We start from the raw sequence: 19,543 nt of genomic DNA, 5'->3' as shown, positions 1-19,543 counted from the left end.
TCTGTTCACGTGCTTTGCCATTTTTAAAAATTGTTATATTTCTTCCTTTTTACTGCTCAGTTGTGTGAGTTCCTTATGTATTTGGGCTGTTAACTCTTTTTTTAAAAATAAACATATAATGTATTTTTATCCCCAGGGGTACAGGTCTGTGAATCACCAGGTTTACACACTTCACAGCACTCACCATAGCACATACCCTCCCCAGTGTCCATAACCCCCCCCCCCCGATTCCCTTCCCCCCAGCAATCCTCAGTTTGTTTTGTGAGATTAAGAGTCTCTTATGGTTTGTCTCCCTCCTGATCCCTCTTGTTTCATTTATTCTTTTCTTACCGCCCTAACCCCCACATTGCATCTCCACTTCCTCATATCAGGGAGATCATATGATAGTTGTCTTTCTCTGATTGACTTATTTCACTAAGCATGATACCCTCTAGTTCCATCCATGTCGTCGCAAATGGCCAGATTTCATTTCTTTTGATGGCTGCATAGTATTCCATTGTATATATATACCACATCTTCTTTATCCATTCATCTGTTGATGGACATTTAGTTTCTTTCCATAGTTTGGCTATTGTAGACATTGCTGCTATAAACATTCGGGTGCATGTGCCCCTTCAGATCACTACGTTTGTATCTTTTTTTTAAATATTTTATTTATTTGACAGAAATCACAAGTAGGCAGAGAGGCAGGCAGAGAGAGAGGAGGAAACAGGCTCCCCGCGGAGCAGAGAGCCCAATATGGGGCTCGATCCCAGGACCCTGGGATCATGACCTGAGCCGAAGGCAGAGGCTTTAACCCACTGAGCCACCCAGGCGCCCCTAACGTTTGTATCTTTAGGGTAAATACCCAGTAGTGCAGTTGCTGGGTCATAGGGTAGTTCTATTTTCAACTTTTTGAGGAACCTCCATGCTGTTTTCCAGAGTGGTTGCACCAGCTTGCATTCCCACCAACAGTGTAGGAGGGTTCCCCTTTCTCTGCATCCTCGCCAGCATCTGTCATTTCCTGACTTGTTAATTTTAGCTATTTTGATTGGTGTGAGGTGAGATCTCATTGTGGTTTTTTTTTTGTTTTGTTTTGTTTTGTTTTTTTTTTTAAAGATTTTATTTATTTATTTGACAGAGAGAGATCACAAGTAGGCAGAGAGGCAGGCAGAGAGAGTGAGAGGGAAGCAGGCTCCCTGCCGAGCAGAGAGCCCAACGCGGGACTCGATCCCAGGACCCCGAGATCGTATTTCCCTGATGCCGAGTGATGTGGAGCACTTTTTCATGTGTCTGTTGGCCATCTGGATGTCTTCTTTGCAGAAATGTCTGTTCATGTCTTCTGCCCATTTCTTTCTTTCTTCCTTTTTTTTTTTTAAAGAAAGGCAGACTGCCACATGCAGCACCTCATTTGGATGTGTCTGGAGTCTTGGAAGCTTGACTACCCTACGTTCTCCTACAAATGGACCTTGAGAGCTTGTTTGGAGGTTCTAGCAGGGGAGCGCAGCTACTCGTATACCCTTGACCGAAGAACGGTCCTATCCTCTATCAGGGAAGGTCGTCCTCTTTGACCGAGCGTGCAACTTCAGGAGGGACGCACATGGAGCGGTGAGGGAGGAAGGGGACACCCGCCTAGCCAGCCAGATCAGCCAAATCAACCCTGGCGATCAATGGGGTGACAGATGTCGCAGCCAGATCACCCTCACATCCGTCTGCCCATTTCTTGATTGGATTATTTGTTCTTTGGGTGTTGAGTTTGCTAAGTTCTTTATAGATTTTGGACACTAGCCCTTTATCTAATATGTCGATTGCAAATACCTTCTCCCATTCTGTCAGTTGTCTTTTGGTTTTGTTAACTGTTTCCTTTGTTGTGCAAAAGCTTTTGATCTTGATGAAATCCCAATAGTTCATTTTTGCCCTTGCTTCCCTTGTATTTGGTGATGTTCCTAGGAAGACATTGCTGTGGCTGAGGTCAAAGAGGTTGCTGCCTGTGTTCTCAAGGATTTTGATGGATTCCTTTCTCACATTGAGGTCCTTCATCCATTTTGAGTCTATTTTCATGTGTGGTGTAAGGAAATGGTCCAATTTCATTTTTCTGCATGTGGCCGTCCAATTTTCCCAACACCATTTATTGAAGAGGCTATCTTTTTTCCATTGGACATTCTTTCCTGCTTTGACGAAGATTAGTTGACCATAGAGTTGAGGGTCTATTTCTGGGCTCTCTATTCTGTTCCATTGATCTATGTGTCTGTTTTTGTGCCAGTACCATGCTGTCTTGATAATGACAGCTTTCTAATAGAGCTTGAAGTCCGGAATTGTGATGCTACCAACTTTGGCTTTCTTTTTCAATATTCTTTTGGCTATTTGAGGTCTTTTCTGGTTCCATATAAATTTTAGGATTATTTGTTCCATTTCTTTGAAAAAAAAATGGGTGGGATTTTGATAGGGATTGCATTAAATGTGTAGATTGCTTTAGGTTAGACATTTTCACAATATTTGTTCTTCCAATCCAGGAGCATGGAACATTTTTCCATTTCTTTGTGTCTTCCTCAATTTCTTTCATGAGTACTTTATAGTTTTCTGAGTATAGATTCTTAGCCTCTTTGGTTAGGTTTATTCCTAGGTATCTTATAGTTTTGGGTGCAATTGTAAATGGGATTGACTCCTTAATTTCTTTTTCTTCTGTCTTGTTGTTGGTGTAGAGAAATGCAACTGATTTCTGTGCATTGATTTTATATCCTGACACTTTACTGAATTCCTGGACAAGTTCTAGCAGTTTTGGAGTGGAGTCTTTTGGGTTTTCCACATATAGTATCATATCATCTGCGAAGAGTGATAGTTTGACTTCTTCTTTGCCGATTTGGATGCCTTTAATTTCCTTTTGTTGTCTGATTGCTGAGGCTAGGACTTCTAGTACTATGTTGAATAGCAGTGGTGATAATGGACATCCCTGCCATGTTCCTGATCTTAGCAGAAAAGCTTTCAGTTTTTCTCCATGGAGAATGATATTTGTGGTGGGTTTTTCTTAGATGGCTTTGATAATATTGAATTACGTGCCCTTTATCCCTACACTTTGCAGAGTTCTGATCAGGAAAGGATACTGTACATTGTCAAATGCTTTTCCAGCATCAATTGAGAGTATCATATGGTTCTTGTTCTTTCTTTTATTAATGTATTGTACCACATTGATTGATTTGCATATGTGGAACCAACCCTGCAGCCCTGGAATAAATCCCACTTGGTCGTGGTGAATAATCCTTTTAATGTACTGTTGAATCCTATTGGCTAGTATTTTGGTAAGAATTTTCGCATCTGTGTTCATCAAGGATATTGGTCTGTAATTCTCTTTTTTGATCGGATCCTTGTCTGGTTTTGGGATCAAGGTGATGCTGGCCTCATAAAATGAGTTTGGAAGTTTTCCTTCCATTTCTATTTTTTGGAACAGTTTCAGGAGAATAGGAATTAATTCTTCTTTAAATGTTTGGTAGAACTCCCCGGGGAAGCCATCTGGCCCTGGGCTTTTGTTTGTTTGGAGATTTTTGATGACTGTTTCAATCTCCTTACTGGTTATGGGTCTGTTCAGGTTTTCTATTTCTTCTTGGCTCAGTTGTGGTAGATTATATGTCTCTAGGAATGCATCCATTTCTTCCAGATTGTCAAATTTGTTGGCGTAGAGTTGCTCATAATATGTTCTTATAATTGTCTGTATTTCTTTGTTGTTAGTTGTGATCTCTCCTCTTTCATTCATGATTTTATTTATTTGGGTCCTTTCTCTTTTCTTTTTGATAAGTCTGGCCAGAGGTTTATCAATCTTATTCTTCCAAAGAACCAGCTCCTAGTTTCATTGATTTGTTCTATTGTTTGTTTGTTTTTTTTTTTCATTTCTATTTCATTGATTTCTGCTCTGATCTTTATGATTTCTCTTCTCCTGCTGGGTTTAGGCTTTCTTTCTTGTTCTTGCTCCAGCTCCTTTAGGTGTAGGGTTAGGTTGTGTACTTGAGACCTTTCTTGTTTTTGAGAAAGGCTTGTACCACTATATATTTTCCTCTCGGGACTGCCTTTGCTGTGACCCATAGATTTTGCGTGTCATCCTTGCGCAGGGGCCATGCTAATCTTCTCTGTATCGTTCCAATTTTAGTATATGTGCTGCCGAAGCGAGCACGACCCATAGATTTTGAACCATTGTGTTTTCATTATCATTTGTTTCCATGAATTTTTTCAATTCTTCTTTAATTTCCTGGTTGACCCATTCATTCTTTAGAAGGATGCTGTTTAGTCTCCATGTATTTGTGTTCTTTCCAAATTTCCTTTTGTGATTGAGTTCCAGCTTCAGAGCATTGTGGTCTGAAAATATGCAGGGAATGATCCCAATCTTTTGATACCGGTTGAGACCTGATTTATGACCCAGGATGTGATCTATGCTGGAGAATGTTCCATGTGCACTAGAGAAGAATGTGTATTCTGTTGCTTTGGGATGAAATGTTCTAAATGTATCTGTGATGTCCATCTGGTCCAGTGTGTCATTTAAGGCCTTTATTTCCTTGTTGATCTTTTGCTTGGATGATCTGTCCATTTCAGTGAGGGGAGTGTTAAAGTCCCCTACTATTATTGTATTAGTGTCGATGTGTTTCTTTGATTTTGTTATTAATTGGTTTATATAGTTGGCTGCTCCCAGGTTAGGGGCATAGATATTTAAAATTGTTAGATCTTCTTGTTGGACAGACCCTCTGAGTATGATATAGTGTCCTTCCTCATCTCCTATTATAGTCTTTGGCTTAAAATCTAATTGATCTGATATAAGGATTGCCACCCCAGCTTTCTTCTGATGCCCATTAGCATGGTAAATTGTTTTCCACCCCCTCACTTTAAATCTGGAGGTGTCTTCGCGTCTAAAATGAGTTTCTTGTAGGCAACATATAGATGGGTTTTGTTTTTTTATCCATTCTGATACCCTGTGTCTTTTGATTGGGGCATTTAGCCCATTAACATTCAGGGTAACTATTGAGAGATATGAATTTAGTGCCATTGTATTGTCTATACAGTGACTGTTACTGTATATTGTCTCTGATCCTTTCTGATCTACTGCTTTTAGGCTCTCTCTGCTTAGAGGACCCCTTCAATATTTCCTGTAGAGCTGGTTAGGTGTTTGCAAATTCTTTCAGTTTTTGTTTGTCCCAGAAGCTTTTTAATCTCTCCTTCTATTTTCAGTGATAGCCTATCTGGATATAGTATTCTTAGCTGCATGTTTTTCTCGTTTAGTGCTCTGAATATATCATGCCAGTTCTTTCTGGCCTGCCAGGTCTCTGTGGATAAGTCTGCTGCCAATCTAATATTTTTACCATTATATGTTACAGACCTTTTCCCAGGGTGCTTTCAGGATTTTCTCTTTGTCGCTAAGACTTGTAAATTTTACTATTAGGTGACGGGGTGTGGACCTATTCTTGTTGATTTTGAGGGGGGTTCTCTGCACCTCCTGGATTTTGATGCTTGTTCCCTTTGCTATATTAGGGAAATTCTCTACAATAATTCTCTCCAATATACCTTCTGCTCCTCTCTCTTTCTTCTTCTTCTGGAATCTCAATTATTCTAATGTTGTTTCATCTTATGGTGTCACTTATCTCTTGAATTCTCCCCTCATGGTCCAGTTGCTGTTTGACCCTCTTTTGCTCAGCTTCTTTATTCTCTGTCATTTGGTGTTCTATATCACTAATTCTTTTTCTGCCTCATTTATGCTAGTAGTAAGAGCCTCCATTTTTTATTGCACCTCATTAATAGCTTTTTTGATTTCTACTTGGTTAGTTTTTAGTTTTTTTTTTAATTTCTCCAGAAAAGGCTTTTATCTCTCCAGAGAGCATTTCTCTAATATCTTCCATGCCTTTTTCGAGCCCAGCTAGAATCTTGAGAATCGTCATTCTGAACTCTAGTTCTGACATATTACCAATGTCTGTGTTGATTAGGTCCCTAGCCTTCAGTACTGCCTCTTGTTCTTTTTTTTATGGTGAGTTTTTCTGCCTTGTCATTTTTTCCAGATAAGAGTATATGAAGGAGCAAATAAAATACTGAAAGGGTGGCAAGACCCCAGGAAAATGCGCTTTAACCAAATCAGAAGAGACCCCATATCGTGGGAGGGAAAAAGGGGATAAAAAGAAGTTCAGGAAAGAAAAAAAATTAAAGAAAACAAAAATAAAGTATAAAGAAAAATATACATATATATATTAGATAAACTAGTTAAAAAACGTTAAAAAAGAAAAGAGTAAAATTTAAAAAAAAATTAGCAGAAGAAAAAAAAAATTAACCGCAAGACTAAAGAATCATGGGGAGAAAGCCATGAGTTTTGTGTTTTGCTTTCTCCTCCATTGGAATTCTGCTGCTCTCCTTGGTACGTGAACTTGGTCCTGGCTGGATTTCTTGTTGATCTTCTGGAGGAGGGGCCTGTTGTAGTGATTCTCAAGTGTCTTTGCTGGAGGCGGAATTGCGCTGCCCTTACCAGGGGCTGGGCTAAGTAATCTGCTGGGTTCGCTTTCGGGAGCTTTTGTCCCCTGAACACTTTCTGTAGAGTTCCGGAGGACGGGAATGAAAATGGCGGCCTCCCAGTCTCTGGCCTGGAGGAGCTGAGAGCTTGGGGCCCCACTCCTCAGTGCACCCTCAGAGAAAAGAGCCCGATCACTCCCGTCTCCCTGGCCTCTGGCTGAGCTCTGAGCTCACCCAGCCTGCGACCAGTTCAAGGTAACCCTGAGCTGAGAGCTCACTCCTCAGCTCTGTCTCTGTAGCCGGCTTCCCCGTTCTAATACCTGCGAGCTCTGCGACACTCAGACACCCTCGATCCTTCTGTGATCCTGCGGGACCCAGGGCCATGCTGGTCCCGCATGGACTTCACCCCGGTTTAGCCTCTGGGGCAATGTCCCTCAGTGGAGCAGACTTTTAAAAGTCCTGATGTTGTGCTCCATTGCTCCACCGCTTGCCGGGAGCCGTCCCCTCCCCTTGTGGTCTATCTTCCCATCACTTTGGATTCACTTCTCCGCCGGTCCTACCTTTCAGAAAGTGGCCGATTTTCTGTTTCTAGAATTGCTGTTCTTCTTCTCTTCGATCTCCCGTTGGATTTGTAAGTGTTTGCAATGGATTGATAAACTAGCTGATCTCCTGCTACCTGATGTAGTCTCAGCCTGCTACTTCTCTGCCATCTTGACTCTGTCTCCTGGGCTGTTAACTCTTTATTGGATATATCGTTTGCAAATATTTTTTCCCATTCTGTAGGTTGTCTTCACTTTGCTGATTGTTTCTTTTGCTATGGAGAAGCTTTTTTAGTTTGATATAGTCTCACTTGTTTATTTTTGCTTCTGTTGCTTATGCTTTTGGTGTTCTATCCAGAAAATCATTGCCAAGATGATTGTCAAGGAGTTTACCATGAAGGATCTTACATTCAAGTCTTCAATCCATTTTGAGTTAATTTTTGGGAGTGGAAAAAGATACAGATCTTTCATTTTTTTACATATGAAAACCCATTTTCTTGGCAGCATTTATTGAGGAGACTGTCTTTCCTCCATTGAGTTTTCTTGGCTCCCTTCTCAGTATGACTGTATAGGCACCGATTGATGTATTTCTGGGTTTTCACTCCATTCTGTTGGTCTATATCTGTTTTAATGCCATTACCACATGGTTTTGATTACTATAGCTTTATAATATAGCTTGAAATCGGGAAGTGTTATGCCCCTGCTTTGTACTTCTTTCTCAGGATTCCTTTGGCTATTCAGTCTTTTGTGCTTCCATATAGATTTTAGGATTTTTTTTTTCTACTTCAGTAAAATTTGCCATTTAAATCTTGATAGGGATAACATTGAATCTCTAGATGGTTTTGAGTAATATGGAAAGGTAAACAATATTCAGTTTTCCAGCCCATGAACACAGGATACCTTTCTGTTTATTTTTATCTTCTTTCATCAGTGTCTTTTTGTAGTGTTTAGTGTTCTTTCACCTCCTTGGTTAAATTTATTCTTAAATAGTTAATTGTTTTTGATGTTACTGCAAATGGGATCATTTTCTTTATTTCTTTTCAGGTAATTTATTGTTAGTGTATAGACATGCTACTGATTGTTGTATGTTAATTTTGTATCCTGGAACTTTACTGAATTCATTTCTTAGATCTAGCTTTTGTTTTGTTTTTGTTTTTAATGGAGTCCTTAGGATTTTGTATATATAAAATCATGTCATCTACAAATAGAGACAATTTTACTTCCCCCCCCACCCCAATTTCCTGCTTTTTATTTTTTTCTTGCTTGATCACTCTGTCTAGGGCTTCCAGGACTAGGTTGAATAAGAGCAGTGAGAGTGAGCATGCTTGTTTTTGTTCCTGATCTTAGAGGAAAAGCTTTCACCCCTTCATCATCAGGTATAATGTTAGCTGCAGCCTTGTCATATATAGCCGTTGTAATGTTGAGGACATTCCTTCTACACCTAATTTGTTAAGAGTTTTTATCATGAATAGATTTTGAATTTTGTCAAATGTTTTTCTCCATCTATTGAGAGGATCCTATGATTTTTGTCCTTCATTTTGTTAATAAGGTGCATCACATTGATTGCATATGTTAAACCACCTTCTGTCTCTGAAATAAATCCCACTTGGTCATGGTGAATGAGCTCTGTAATGTGCTGCTGAATTTGGTTTGCTGGTATTTTATTGAGAATTCGAGAATTGGCTTATAGTGTTCTTTTCTGGCTTTGGTATCAGGTAGTGCCTGATACTTTTCTACCTTTGGTATCAGGTCAGGCCTCATAAAATAAGTTTGGAAATGTTTCTTTCTTTTTTTTTTTTTTAAGTTTGAAAAGTATTGGCACTAATTCTTTAAATATTTGGTAAAAGCCACTGTGAAACCATCTGGTCCTGGGTTTTTCTTTTTGGGCAAGTTTTTGATTACTGATTCAATCTCTTTACTAGTATGGATCCATTCTGATTTTCTGTTTCTTCCTGATTCAGTCTCGGTAGATTATATATTTTTTAAATTTTTTGTTTATTCTAGATTGTCCAGTTTGTTGGTGAATAGTTGTTCACAGTAGTCTCTTATGATCCTTTGTGTATTTGTGGTATCGGTTGTGATGTCTTCTTTTTCTTTTATAATTTTGTTGACTTGGGTCTTCTCTCTTTTTTCCTTGCTTAGTCCAGCTAAAGGTTTATCAGTTTTGTTTACCTTTTCAAAGAACCAGCTGTTTTATTAATCTTTTCTATTGTTTTCCTATTCTCTATTTGATTTATCTACTCTATTGTTTCCTTCTTTCTGCTAATATTGGGTTTGTTTACTTTGTTCTTCTTCTTCTTTTTTTTAAAGATTTTATTTATTTATTCGACATAGAGAGATCACAAGTAGGCAGAGAGGCAGGCAGAGAGAGACTCCCTGCCAAGCAGAGAGCCAGATGTGGGACTCAATCCCAGGAACCCGAGATCATGACCTGAGCTGAAGGCAGTGGCTTAACCCACTGAGCCACCCAGGCACCCAGCTTTGTTCTTCTTTTTGTAGTTTCTTAAAATGTTAGATTGCTTATTTAAGATCTTTCTTGTTTCTTAATGTAGGTGCTTGTTGCCATGAATTTTCTTCTTATAACTGCTTTCTGCACATATCACATAAGTTTTGGTATGTTGTGTTTCCATTTTAGTTTGTCACAGGATAGTTTTTTATTCCCCACCTTTAATTTCCTCTTTGATCCATTTGTTGTTTAAGAGAATGGTGTTTAGGGGTGCCTGGGTGGCTCAGTGGGTTACACCTCTGCCTTCGGCCCAGGTCATGGTCTCAGGGTCCTGGGATCGAACCCTGCATTGGGCTCTCTGCTCAGCAGGGAGCCTGCTCCGCACCGCCCCCCCCCCCCCGCCTGCCTCTCTGCCTACTTGTGATTCTCTCTCTCTCTGTCAAATAAATAAATAAAATCTTTTAAAAAGAGAGAGTGATGTTTAATTTCCATTTGTCCATGAATTTTCCTGTTTTATTCCTGTTACTGATGTCCAGTTTCATACCATTGTGTTCAGAGAAGATACATAATATGATTTTAACCTTCTTGAATTTTCTTCGACTCGTTTTTTTGCCTAATGTATGGTCTGTCCTAGAAAATGTTTCATGGGCACTTGACAGTAATGTGTATTCTGTTTTAGGATAATAATGCTCTGTGTATATCTATTAGGTCCATTTGGTCTATACTGTTGTTCAAATCCACTTTTTTTTATAATTGATTCTCTGAATTATCTATCCATTGTTGAAAGTGAGGTATAAAAGTCTCCAATAATTATTGTATTGCTGTTAATTTTTCCTTTATCCTCTGTTTTATTCAGGTGCTCCAAATGTTGAATGCATAAATATTTGCATTTTATATCTTTTTGATGGATTGACCCCTTTATCTGTGTATAATGACCTGTGTCTCTTACCATTTTTAGTTTAAAATCTGTTCTGTTTGGTGTAAGTACAGCTTCCCCTGTTTTGTTGTTTTTGTTTGGTTACTGTTTGCTCAAAATATTGTTATCCATCTCTTTGCTCACAATCTGTGTATCTTTGAGGCTAAAGTGAGTTTCTGGTAGGCAGCATATCATTGGGTCTTGTGGGTTTTCCTTTCTTTTTTTAAAATCTGTTCATCTATTTTATGTCATTTGACTGAAAATTTAATCCATTTATGTTTAAAGTAAGTATTGATAGGTAAGGATTTACTGTTGCCATTTCATTATTTTCTGGCTGTTTTGTAGATCCATTGCTCCTTGTTTCTTCTTCTACTGTCTTGTTTTGTATTTTGGTGTCTTTTGGTATCAGTATGCGTTGAACTCTTTATCATTTTTTTCTGTTTTGTTGTTTTACTTTGTGTTGTGATAACTGCAGATTTTCCCTTTGCAGTTACCATGAGTCTAACATAAAGTATCAGAATTATGACAGCTTATTTTAAACTGATAACAATTTCTATAGCATTCCTAAACTACACTTTTACTTCTGCTCTCCCTTACATTTTAGGTTATAGATGTTAAAGTTTACATATTTTTTATATTGTGAAACAATAATATTGTAATTATGGTTGTTTTTACTACTATTTTTATTATTTATTTATTTATTTTAAGATTTTATTTATTTATTCATGAGAGGGAGAGAGAGAGGCATAGGCAGAGGCAGAGGCAAAGGGAGAAGCAGGCTCCCCAAGGAGCAGGGAGCCTGATATGGGACTTGATCCCAGGACTCTGGAATCATGACCTGAGCCGAAGGCAGATTCTTAACCATCTGAGCCACCCAGGTGCCCTATTTTTTATCTTTTAAATTAGAGCTCTAAATGAATTATGCATCACAATTACTGTTTCATAGAATCTAATTTTGACTACATATTTGCCATTACCAGATAGTTTTATGTTACTTTCTTATGTTTTTATGACATAAATTATTAATCAGCATCCTTTTAATTCCACTAAAGAACTCTCTTTAACATTTCTTGGAAGACAAGTTTAGTGGTGATGAAATCCCTCCGCTTTTGTTTGTTTAGGAAAGTATAGCCCTCCTTCATTTCTGGAGGACAATTTGCTGGGTATAGAACTCTTGGCTGACAGTTTTCTTTTTCTTTCAATATTATGAATATATCATCCCTGGCCTGAAATGTTCCTGTTGAGAAATCTGATGGTAGTCTTATGGGAATTACCTTGTGTGTAACTTCTCTCTTACTGTTGCTGCTTTCAAAGTTCTTTGTCTTTGACTTTTGACCTTTTAATTACAATGTGTCATAGTGTAGCCCATTCAGGTTCAACCTATTTAGAGTCCTTTTGGCCTCATCGATCTGGATGTCCATCTCTCTCTCCAGGTTTGGGAAGTCAGCAACCATTACTGTTTAAAGTATACTTTTTGTCCTTTTCTCTTTCTCTTCTCCCTTTCTCTTCTCCATTTGTGTTCCTTAAATCTTGTATGCTTTCTTCACTCTTCATCACTCTTCTTTCTTTTCTTTTCTTTGGATAATTTCAAATATCCTGTCTTCTAGATCATTGATTCTTTGGCCTCGTCAAGTCTGCTTTGAAGCTCTCTATTAAATTCTTCAGTCATTGTATTTTCTCAACTTTAGGATTTTTTTTTAATGGTTTCTTTTTCTTTGTTGAACTTGTTTTGTTCATGCATTGTTTTCCTAATTTGGTTTAGTTGTTTGTGTATTCTTATAGTTCACTAAACTTCTTTAAGAGGAATTTAAGGGGATCATTCTGAATTCTTTGACAGTTCATAGATTTTCATTTCTTTAGGGTTAGTTATTGGAGCTTTATTAGTTTCCTTTGGCTGTGTCACCTGTATCTGATATTTTGTAATCCTTGATTACTGACATTGGTATTGCACATTTGAAAAGTATTCTCCTCTTCCCGACTTTACAGGTTCTAGACTTTACAGGTGGTCAAGCCATGCAAACTCCCCCACAGTCAACATGGGGCAAGAGTGGAGGCTCTTAGGGAGGGGCCCACAATGCTGGGGGAGCTGGATGTCTACCCTGGGCTCTCTTTTCCCTCTAGAGGAACAGTAGGCTATTGGTGTGCTGCTGCGCCAGCCTGAGTGAGGGGCAATGCAATCAATGTGTAGCCACTTCTCTAATTACCTTTCTAATGCGATCTGTCTTGGTCTCTGTGGTGCTTCAACCTCACCTCCATATTCTAGGATTCTTTCAGTGGTGTCTTGTCCATGAATAATTGTTATTGTTCTTGGGGGTGGGGAGGAGTAAAGTCAGGAATGATATATGTTGTCATCTTGGGGAGGGGCAGAGGGAGGGGGGAGAGAGAGAGATTCCTCAAGCAGACTCCCTGCTGGGCATGGAGCCTGATGCAGGGATGAATCCCAGGACTCTGAGATCATGCCCTGAGCTGAAATCAAGGGATAGATGCTCAATGGACTGAGCCACCCAGTTGCCCCAGGAAGCTTTTCTTAGACGGGTTTGCTACCCACTTATAGGTACTATGCAGGGGGCAATGCTGCCTGTTCCCTGTGGGTTTTTCTCCAGCTACGACCATTGCTTTCATGTTGCTTTTTATTTATTTTTTTGTTATTATTTATTTATTTTTCAAAGATTTTATTTACCTGAGAGAGTGCATGCGCACAAGCAGAGAGAGGGGCAGAGGGAGAAGCAGGGTCCCCACTGAGCACAGAACCTGACACTGGGCTTGATCCCAACACACTGAGATCGTGATCTGAACCAAAGTGAGCAACTTAACTGACTAAGCCACCCAGGGCCCCCTCATGTTGCTTTTTAAATGGGCAAAGAAGCTTCCCTCTCCTGGCCCGTCTTCTACCATTCCTTGAAAGCTTTTTCCTGACATAAGCCAGGAGTTGTTTGTGGAAATGGTTGTCTTAAAAAGTTACAACCATTTGTATATAAGATGGGGTTTAAAAATGTTTGCTTTCCCTAGCAGGAGATCAGAGTATCTGTCCCTGTGCTTTGGCAGGTCCCCCACTCCCCCATACCTGGTGTCCTAGAGGGAGTGGCAGAGAAGACGGTGGGATGACCTCCTAGGGGACTAATGTATCTGTTTATTGATGCAGCGTACTTGGAGCCCTGCACCAGCCGGGTGCTGGCTGGGGTGGCCCTGAGAGGTGAGGAAGGTTTGCCTGGAAGATACCAGCTGGGGGATGGTCACAGCTCCATGTAAGGCCTAGGCTGCCGTGGCTGGAGTGTGGAGGGGAGAAGTGGAAGAAGAACTCAAGTTCCTGAACTGAAACAGTAGCCACTTGGGTTGTCAAGGCAGGATCCTGGGCTTGGCTATAGGAAGGACCCAAACAGATGTGAAGATTTCTCTTTGGGAAAAGACTGGGGTGCAGTGCAGAATAAAAATAATCCTCATTTAATGGCACTCCTGGGATGCTAGATAATGCTCTAAGAACTTTATCACCAACTCACTTCCTTACGGTGTCCTTGGGAGGTTGGCACTTACCCTTCCTGTTTTGTTAACGGAAAAACGAAGCTAAGATCATGTAACTTGCAAATGGGGATGTGGGAGTCCCACCCAGGCTGACTGGCTTGGGATCCTGGGGTCTTGAACCCTTTTGCTTGGGACTTTGCTGCTCTCTGCCTCCCAAGACAGGGTTTTAGGAGGAGGCAGAATTGAGAAGAGAAGCAAGAGAAGAACTGAGAAAGTATCTTCTGGTCTCCAATGGGTTACTGGCCACACCTGTTAAGAAGTTAGATCCCTGCCTTCACCTGAGGGAGAACTGTAGAATCAGCATTTACCTGCCTATTTTCTGGGTGGTGCCAGTGAGCCAGGCTCCTTGACTCTGAAAAATAAACCTCATTTGTGTCAATAAAGGAGCCTTCCTTAGCCATTTCCCCGAAGTACTTAACACCTTGGGACAAGGTTCCTCGAAGCTTATTTTCAGAGAGGAGGGCCAGTAAGGGCATGGGGGATGGTGAGGAGGGAAGGTACAGGATCCATTTTTGTCTGTTCTCCAGGAGCCACCTGGGTACAACAGAGCTGCTGAGGAGAGATGGGCCACCCTCCCTGTCCCCTGCACAGTCAGGCCCCACAGACCAGGGAAGGACTGGCATGGCGGTGATGTGCAGATCCTACCTGGGCCCTGGGCCCTCTTCCATCCCTCCCTCCATCCTGCAGGAGTCCTGAGGGACAGCTACAGCAGTGTTGTGGGGAGGGGCTCTGATCACAGGGAGACCTTCCCAGATCTTTAGGAAATACTGTTATTTTGAATCCCACTGGCCACCACGAGTAAGGAACATGTGTTACCATTCATTCATTCATTCATTCACAAACTTTCAGAGCACCTATTAGATGCCAAGAGGCTATGTGAAAGCAAGGCATTGGCCCTGCCCTCAAGGTGCTTCTAATCTGGTGGGAAAGGTAAAATTTATATAAGGGTGCTGATGGGGTAAAATGTGCTGGGCCCCGTGAGAAGGTAAGATATTCATAAGATAAGATGATTCATGGTTGATAAAACAAGGAAGGTTTTCTAAAGAAGATAGTATTTCCTTAGGTGACACCTGAAGTGGGCAGAGCTCTCGATGTCCTGTCTTCGTTCTCTTTTCATATATACGTAGAAATGGGATTGCTGGGTCATATGGCAGTTTTATTTTTAATTTTTTGAGGAACCTCCATGCCATTTTCCATAATGACTGAAGCAACTTACACTCCCACCAACAGAGCATAAGGGTTCCCTTTTCTCCATACCCTTACTGACACTTGTTCCCTCTTTTTGCTGAAGGTGAGATGATACCTCCTTTTGATTTTGATTTACATTTTCCTGATGAGTAGTGATGTTGAGCATCTTTTCATGTACCCGTTTGCCATCCTTATGACTTCTTTAGGAAAATGTCTACTTAGATCCTGTGCCCATTTTTAAATCAGATGGTTTGTTTTTATACTATTGAACTGTATGTGTTTTTATGTATTTTGGTTATTAACCCCTTATCAGCTATGTGGTTTGCAAATACCTTCTCCCATTCCTAGAGTGGCTTTTCATTTTGTTGTTTCTTTTGCTTTTTAGTTTGATGTCGTCCCACTTGTTGATTTTGGCTTTTGATGTTTGTGCTTTTGGTGTCATATCCAAAAACTCATTGCCAAGACCAATTTTAAGGAGCTTTTTTCCTGTGATTATTTGTAGAAGTTTTATGGTATCAGGTCTTATGTTTAAGTCTGATCCATTTTGAGTTAATTTTTGTGAATGTATAAGATAGAGACACAATGTCATTCTTCCGCATGTGGCCATCCAGTTTTCCCCACACAGTTTATTAAAGAGATCGTCTGTCCTTTCCCCAGTATTCCTGGCTCCCTTGTCAATATTTGTTGACTCTATATGCAGGGTGTTTTTTGTTTTTGTTTTTGTTTTTCCTTCCTCTGGACTCTCAATTCTGTTCTGTTGACCTATGTGCCTGTTATTTTGATGATGATGGCTTGGAGAATAGGTTGAAATCAGGAAATGTGATGCCTCCAGGTTTGTTCTTCTTTCTCAGAATTGCTTTGGCTGTTCAAGGTCTTTTGTGGATCCATAGAGACTTTAGGAGTGTTTTTTCTATTTCTTTGAAAATGCTACGGGGATTTTTTTTTTACAGTTTACACTGGATCTATAAATAGCATTGGGTCATATGGACATTTTAACAATGTCCTTCCCATCCGTGAACACAGGTTACTGTTACATTTCCTTGTGTCAAACTGTTACAGTTTCTTGTGTCAAAGTCATAGTTTTCACCATACAAAACTTTCACCTTCTTGGTTAGATTTATTCCTAAGTATTGTTTTAAATGCTAATGTAAATAGGATTATTTTGTTTCTTTTTCAGATATTTTGTTGTTAATGCTAATAACTGTTTTCAGTTTGTTTATTTTGTATCCTGCAACTTTACTGAATTTGTCCATTCTGGCAGTTTTTTGGTTGTGTCTTTAGGATTTTGTGTATATAAGATCATATCATTCATGAGCAAAGACAGTTTCCCTTCTTTTCTTATTTGGATGACTTTTACTTTTTTTAACTGATTGGCTATGAGTAGTGACAGTATGTATCTTTGTGTTGTTCCTGACCTTAGAGGAAAAGCTTCCAGCTTTCACCATTATGATGTTGGCTGTGGGTTTGTCATATGTGGCCTTTGTTGTGTCGACGTGTCTTTCTCCTATACTTAATTAGTTGAGCATTTTTATCATGAAAGGTTGTTGTATTTATCAAATGCCTTTTCTCCATCTGTTGATATGATCATGATTTTTTTTTTTCTCTTTCTGTTACTGTGTCTCACAGTCATCATTGATTTGTGTGTATTGAACCACCTTGCATTCCAGGGACAGATCCCACTGGATGGTGAATGGTTCTTTAATGTGCTAATGAATTTGGTTTGCTAATATTTTGCTGAGGATTTTTGCATCTATATTAATCAAGTATTTTTGTTTGTAATTTTCTTGTCTTATAGGCTCCTTATCTGGCTTTGGTATCAAGTAATGCTGGCCATGTAAAATAAGTTTGGGAATTCCTTCTCTTTGACTCTCCTTTAAATATTTGGTAGAATTCATCAGTGAAAGTATCTGGTCTTATACTTTTCTGTGTTGGGAGGTAGGGAGTGTGTGTGTGTGTGTGTTGGGAGGTTTTGATTACTGATTGAATCTCCTTAAATGATTATTCTCTGCTCAGATTTTCAAATTCTTCATATTTTTTTAACAGCTCTTAGTTTCATTGATCTTTTTAATTATTTTTCTTGGCTCTATTTCATTTATTTTTTCTTTTCTTCCTTTTACTAAATTTGGGCTTAGTTCTTTCTCTAGTGCCTTGATCTGTAAAGTGAGGTTGTTGATGCTTTCTTGTGTTTTGATGTAGGTATTTGTGAATTTTTCCTGTAGCAGTACCCCTTTGATTCCCTTCTCATCTTATGTGTATCTGTTGTGGATTTTTTGTTTTTATAAACTTTCCTCTTAGAACTACTTTTGCAGTATCCTGTAGCTTTTGATATGTTGTGCTTCCATTCCCATTTGTTTCAAGATACTTCTTGATTTTTCTTTTGATTTCTTCTTTGGCCTATATATTCAGGAGCATGTTTTTTAGTCTCCATATATTTGTTATATCTCCAGCTTTCCTCCTATTATTTATTAATTTCTGGTTCCATACCACTAGAGTCAGAAAAGATAACTTGGGTATTTTTTGATCTTTTTAAATTTGCTAAGACTTTTTTTTTTTTTTTTTTTTAATGACCTACATGTGATGTATTCTGGAGAATGTTCTGTATGCACTTGAGAAGAATGTGTATTCTGCTGCTGTTAGTTGGCCTGTTTGTCTACATCTGTTAGGTCTAAAGTATAGTTCAAGTGCAGTGCTTTCTCACTGATTTTCTACCTGGATGATCTATTATTGATAGGTAGGGTACTGAATTCCCTATTATTGTGTTATCTGTTTTTTCCTTCAAATCTGTTAGAATTTGCTTAATGTAATTCAGATGCTGTGAAGTTGGGTGCATATGTTGATGATTTTTGTATTTTGATGAATTGACCCCCTTATCACTCACTATGCAGTGACCATCTTTGTCACTTGTAACTGTTTTTGGCTTAGTCAGTTTTGTCTGGTATTAGTATAGCTACCCATGGCTTCTGTTTGCATGGGGTAGCTTTTGCCAATCCTTTGAATTTATGTGTGTCCTTATGTATTCCTTTGAATTTATGTGTGTCCTTAGAGCTGAGGTGAGTCCCTGGTAGCATATAGTTGGGTATTATTTTTTTTAATCCAGGCAGCACGTCTGCCTTTTGATTGGAGAATTTGGTCCCTTAACATTTACAGTAATTATTGGCAGGTAAAGACTTATGAATGCCATTTTATGATCTTCTGGCTGTTTGTAGTTCCATTTTCCTTTTCTTCTTGTTGCCTCCGTGTGTAAATAAGAGATTTTGGGCAGCAGTATACTTTGATTCCTTTCTCATCATATGTATATTTGTTGTAATTTTTTGTTTTGGAGTTCACATGAGGTTTACATAACAAATCTTATAGATATCAGAGTGTATTTTATGCTAATAATAATTTGATTGCATATAAAAAAAACTCTATCCTTTTCTCCTCCGTTTTACATTTTTGATGACACCATTTACATTGTTAATTGTGTATCCATTAACAAACTGTCAAGGCTATACCTAGGTTTCGTACCTTAAGCTTTTAATCTTTAGGTCAATCTTTACCTAGCACATTGCCATATTAACAGTGTTAAGGTATTCTAAGTCTGACTCTACCCCAGTGTGTCATATATTTCCACGTTTTCAAGCTACTAATTAGTGTCCTTTTGTTTCAGCTTGAGGAAATCCTTTTAGCATTTTTTAAATTTTTAAAAAAAATTTATTCATTTAAAGTGGGCTCATGGTTGGAAATCCCTTTTACGAAGATGGCGCCAAAAGCTAAGAAGGAAGCCCCTGCCCCTCCCAAAGCCGAAGCCAAAGCAAAGGCTTTGAAGGCCAAGAAAGTGGTGCTAAAAGGTGTCCAGAGTCACAAAAAAAAGATCCGCACATCACCTACGTTCCGACGACCCAAGACTCTGCGTCTCCGAAGGCAGCCCAAATACCCTCGAAAGAGCACCCCCAGGAGAAACAAGCTTGATCACTATGCCATAATCAAGTTCCCCCTGACTACTGAGTCAGCCATGAAGAAAACAGAAGACAACAACACACTTGTGTTCATTGTGGATGTCGAGGCCAACAAGCACCAGATCAAACAGGCTGTGAAGATGCTCTATGACATTGATGTAGCCAAGGTCAACACCTTAATCAGGCCTGATGGAGAGAAGAAGGCATACATTCAACTGGTCCCTGACTATGATGCTTTGGATGTTGCCAACAAAATTGGGATCATCTAAACTGAGTCCAGCTGGCTAAATCTAAATACAGTTTTTTCATGATAAAAAAAAATAAAAAAAACAAAGTGGGCTCATTACTACTTTATGATCTAATATAAAATAAACACTATTTATTTTAATTTGGGCAAGGAGCTCAACATAGGGCTTGAACTCACAACACTGAGATCAAGGCCTAAGCTGAGATCAAGTCAGACACTTAATTGACTAAGCCACGCAGGCACCTCCCCCTTAAACATTTCTTGTGTAGTTTAGTGGCAAAAGTTTAGCAGCTTTTATTA

General features: G+C 39.2%; 1 protein-coding gene and 1 non-coding gene across 2 annotated transcripts; one reads left to right on the top strand and one right to left on the bottom strand.

Moving 5' to 3' along the window:
- Positions 1-4,033: 4,033 nt before the first annotated feature.
- LOC123945321 lies at positions 4,034-4,141 on the bottom strand. Its single transcript, XR_006819165.1, has one exon. It is a non-coding gene; the product is annotated as a U6 spliceosomal RNA (small nuclear RNA).
- Positions 4,142-18,797: 14,656 nt separating this feature from the next.
- Positions 18,798-19,265, top strand: LOC123944509 (60S ribosomal protein L23a-like). Its single transcript, XM_046009664.1, has one exon. The coding sequence runs from the start codon at positions 18,798-18,800 to the stop codon at positions 19,263-19,265; it is 468 nt and encodes a 155-aa protein (XP_045865620.1).
- Positions 19,266-19,543: the final 278 nt, after the last annotated feature.

Source organism: Meles meles, chromosome 6, assembly GCF_922984935.1.
Source record: "Meles meles chromosome 6, mMelMel3.1 paternal haplotype, whole genome shotgun sequence".
NCBI lineage: Eukaryota > Metazoa > Chordata > Mammalia > Carnivora > Mustelidae > Meles > Meles meles.
This window is presented reverse-complemented; position numbering and strand designations above follow the sequence as displayed.

What these genes read in the sequence shown, in the direction of transcription:
- LOC123944509 (XM_046009664.1), top strand. Translation starts at nt 18,798, where the DNA reads ATGGCGCCAAAAGCTAAGAAGGAAGCCCCTGCCCCTCCCAAAGCCGAA.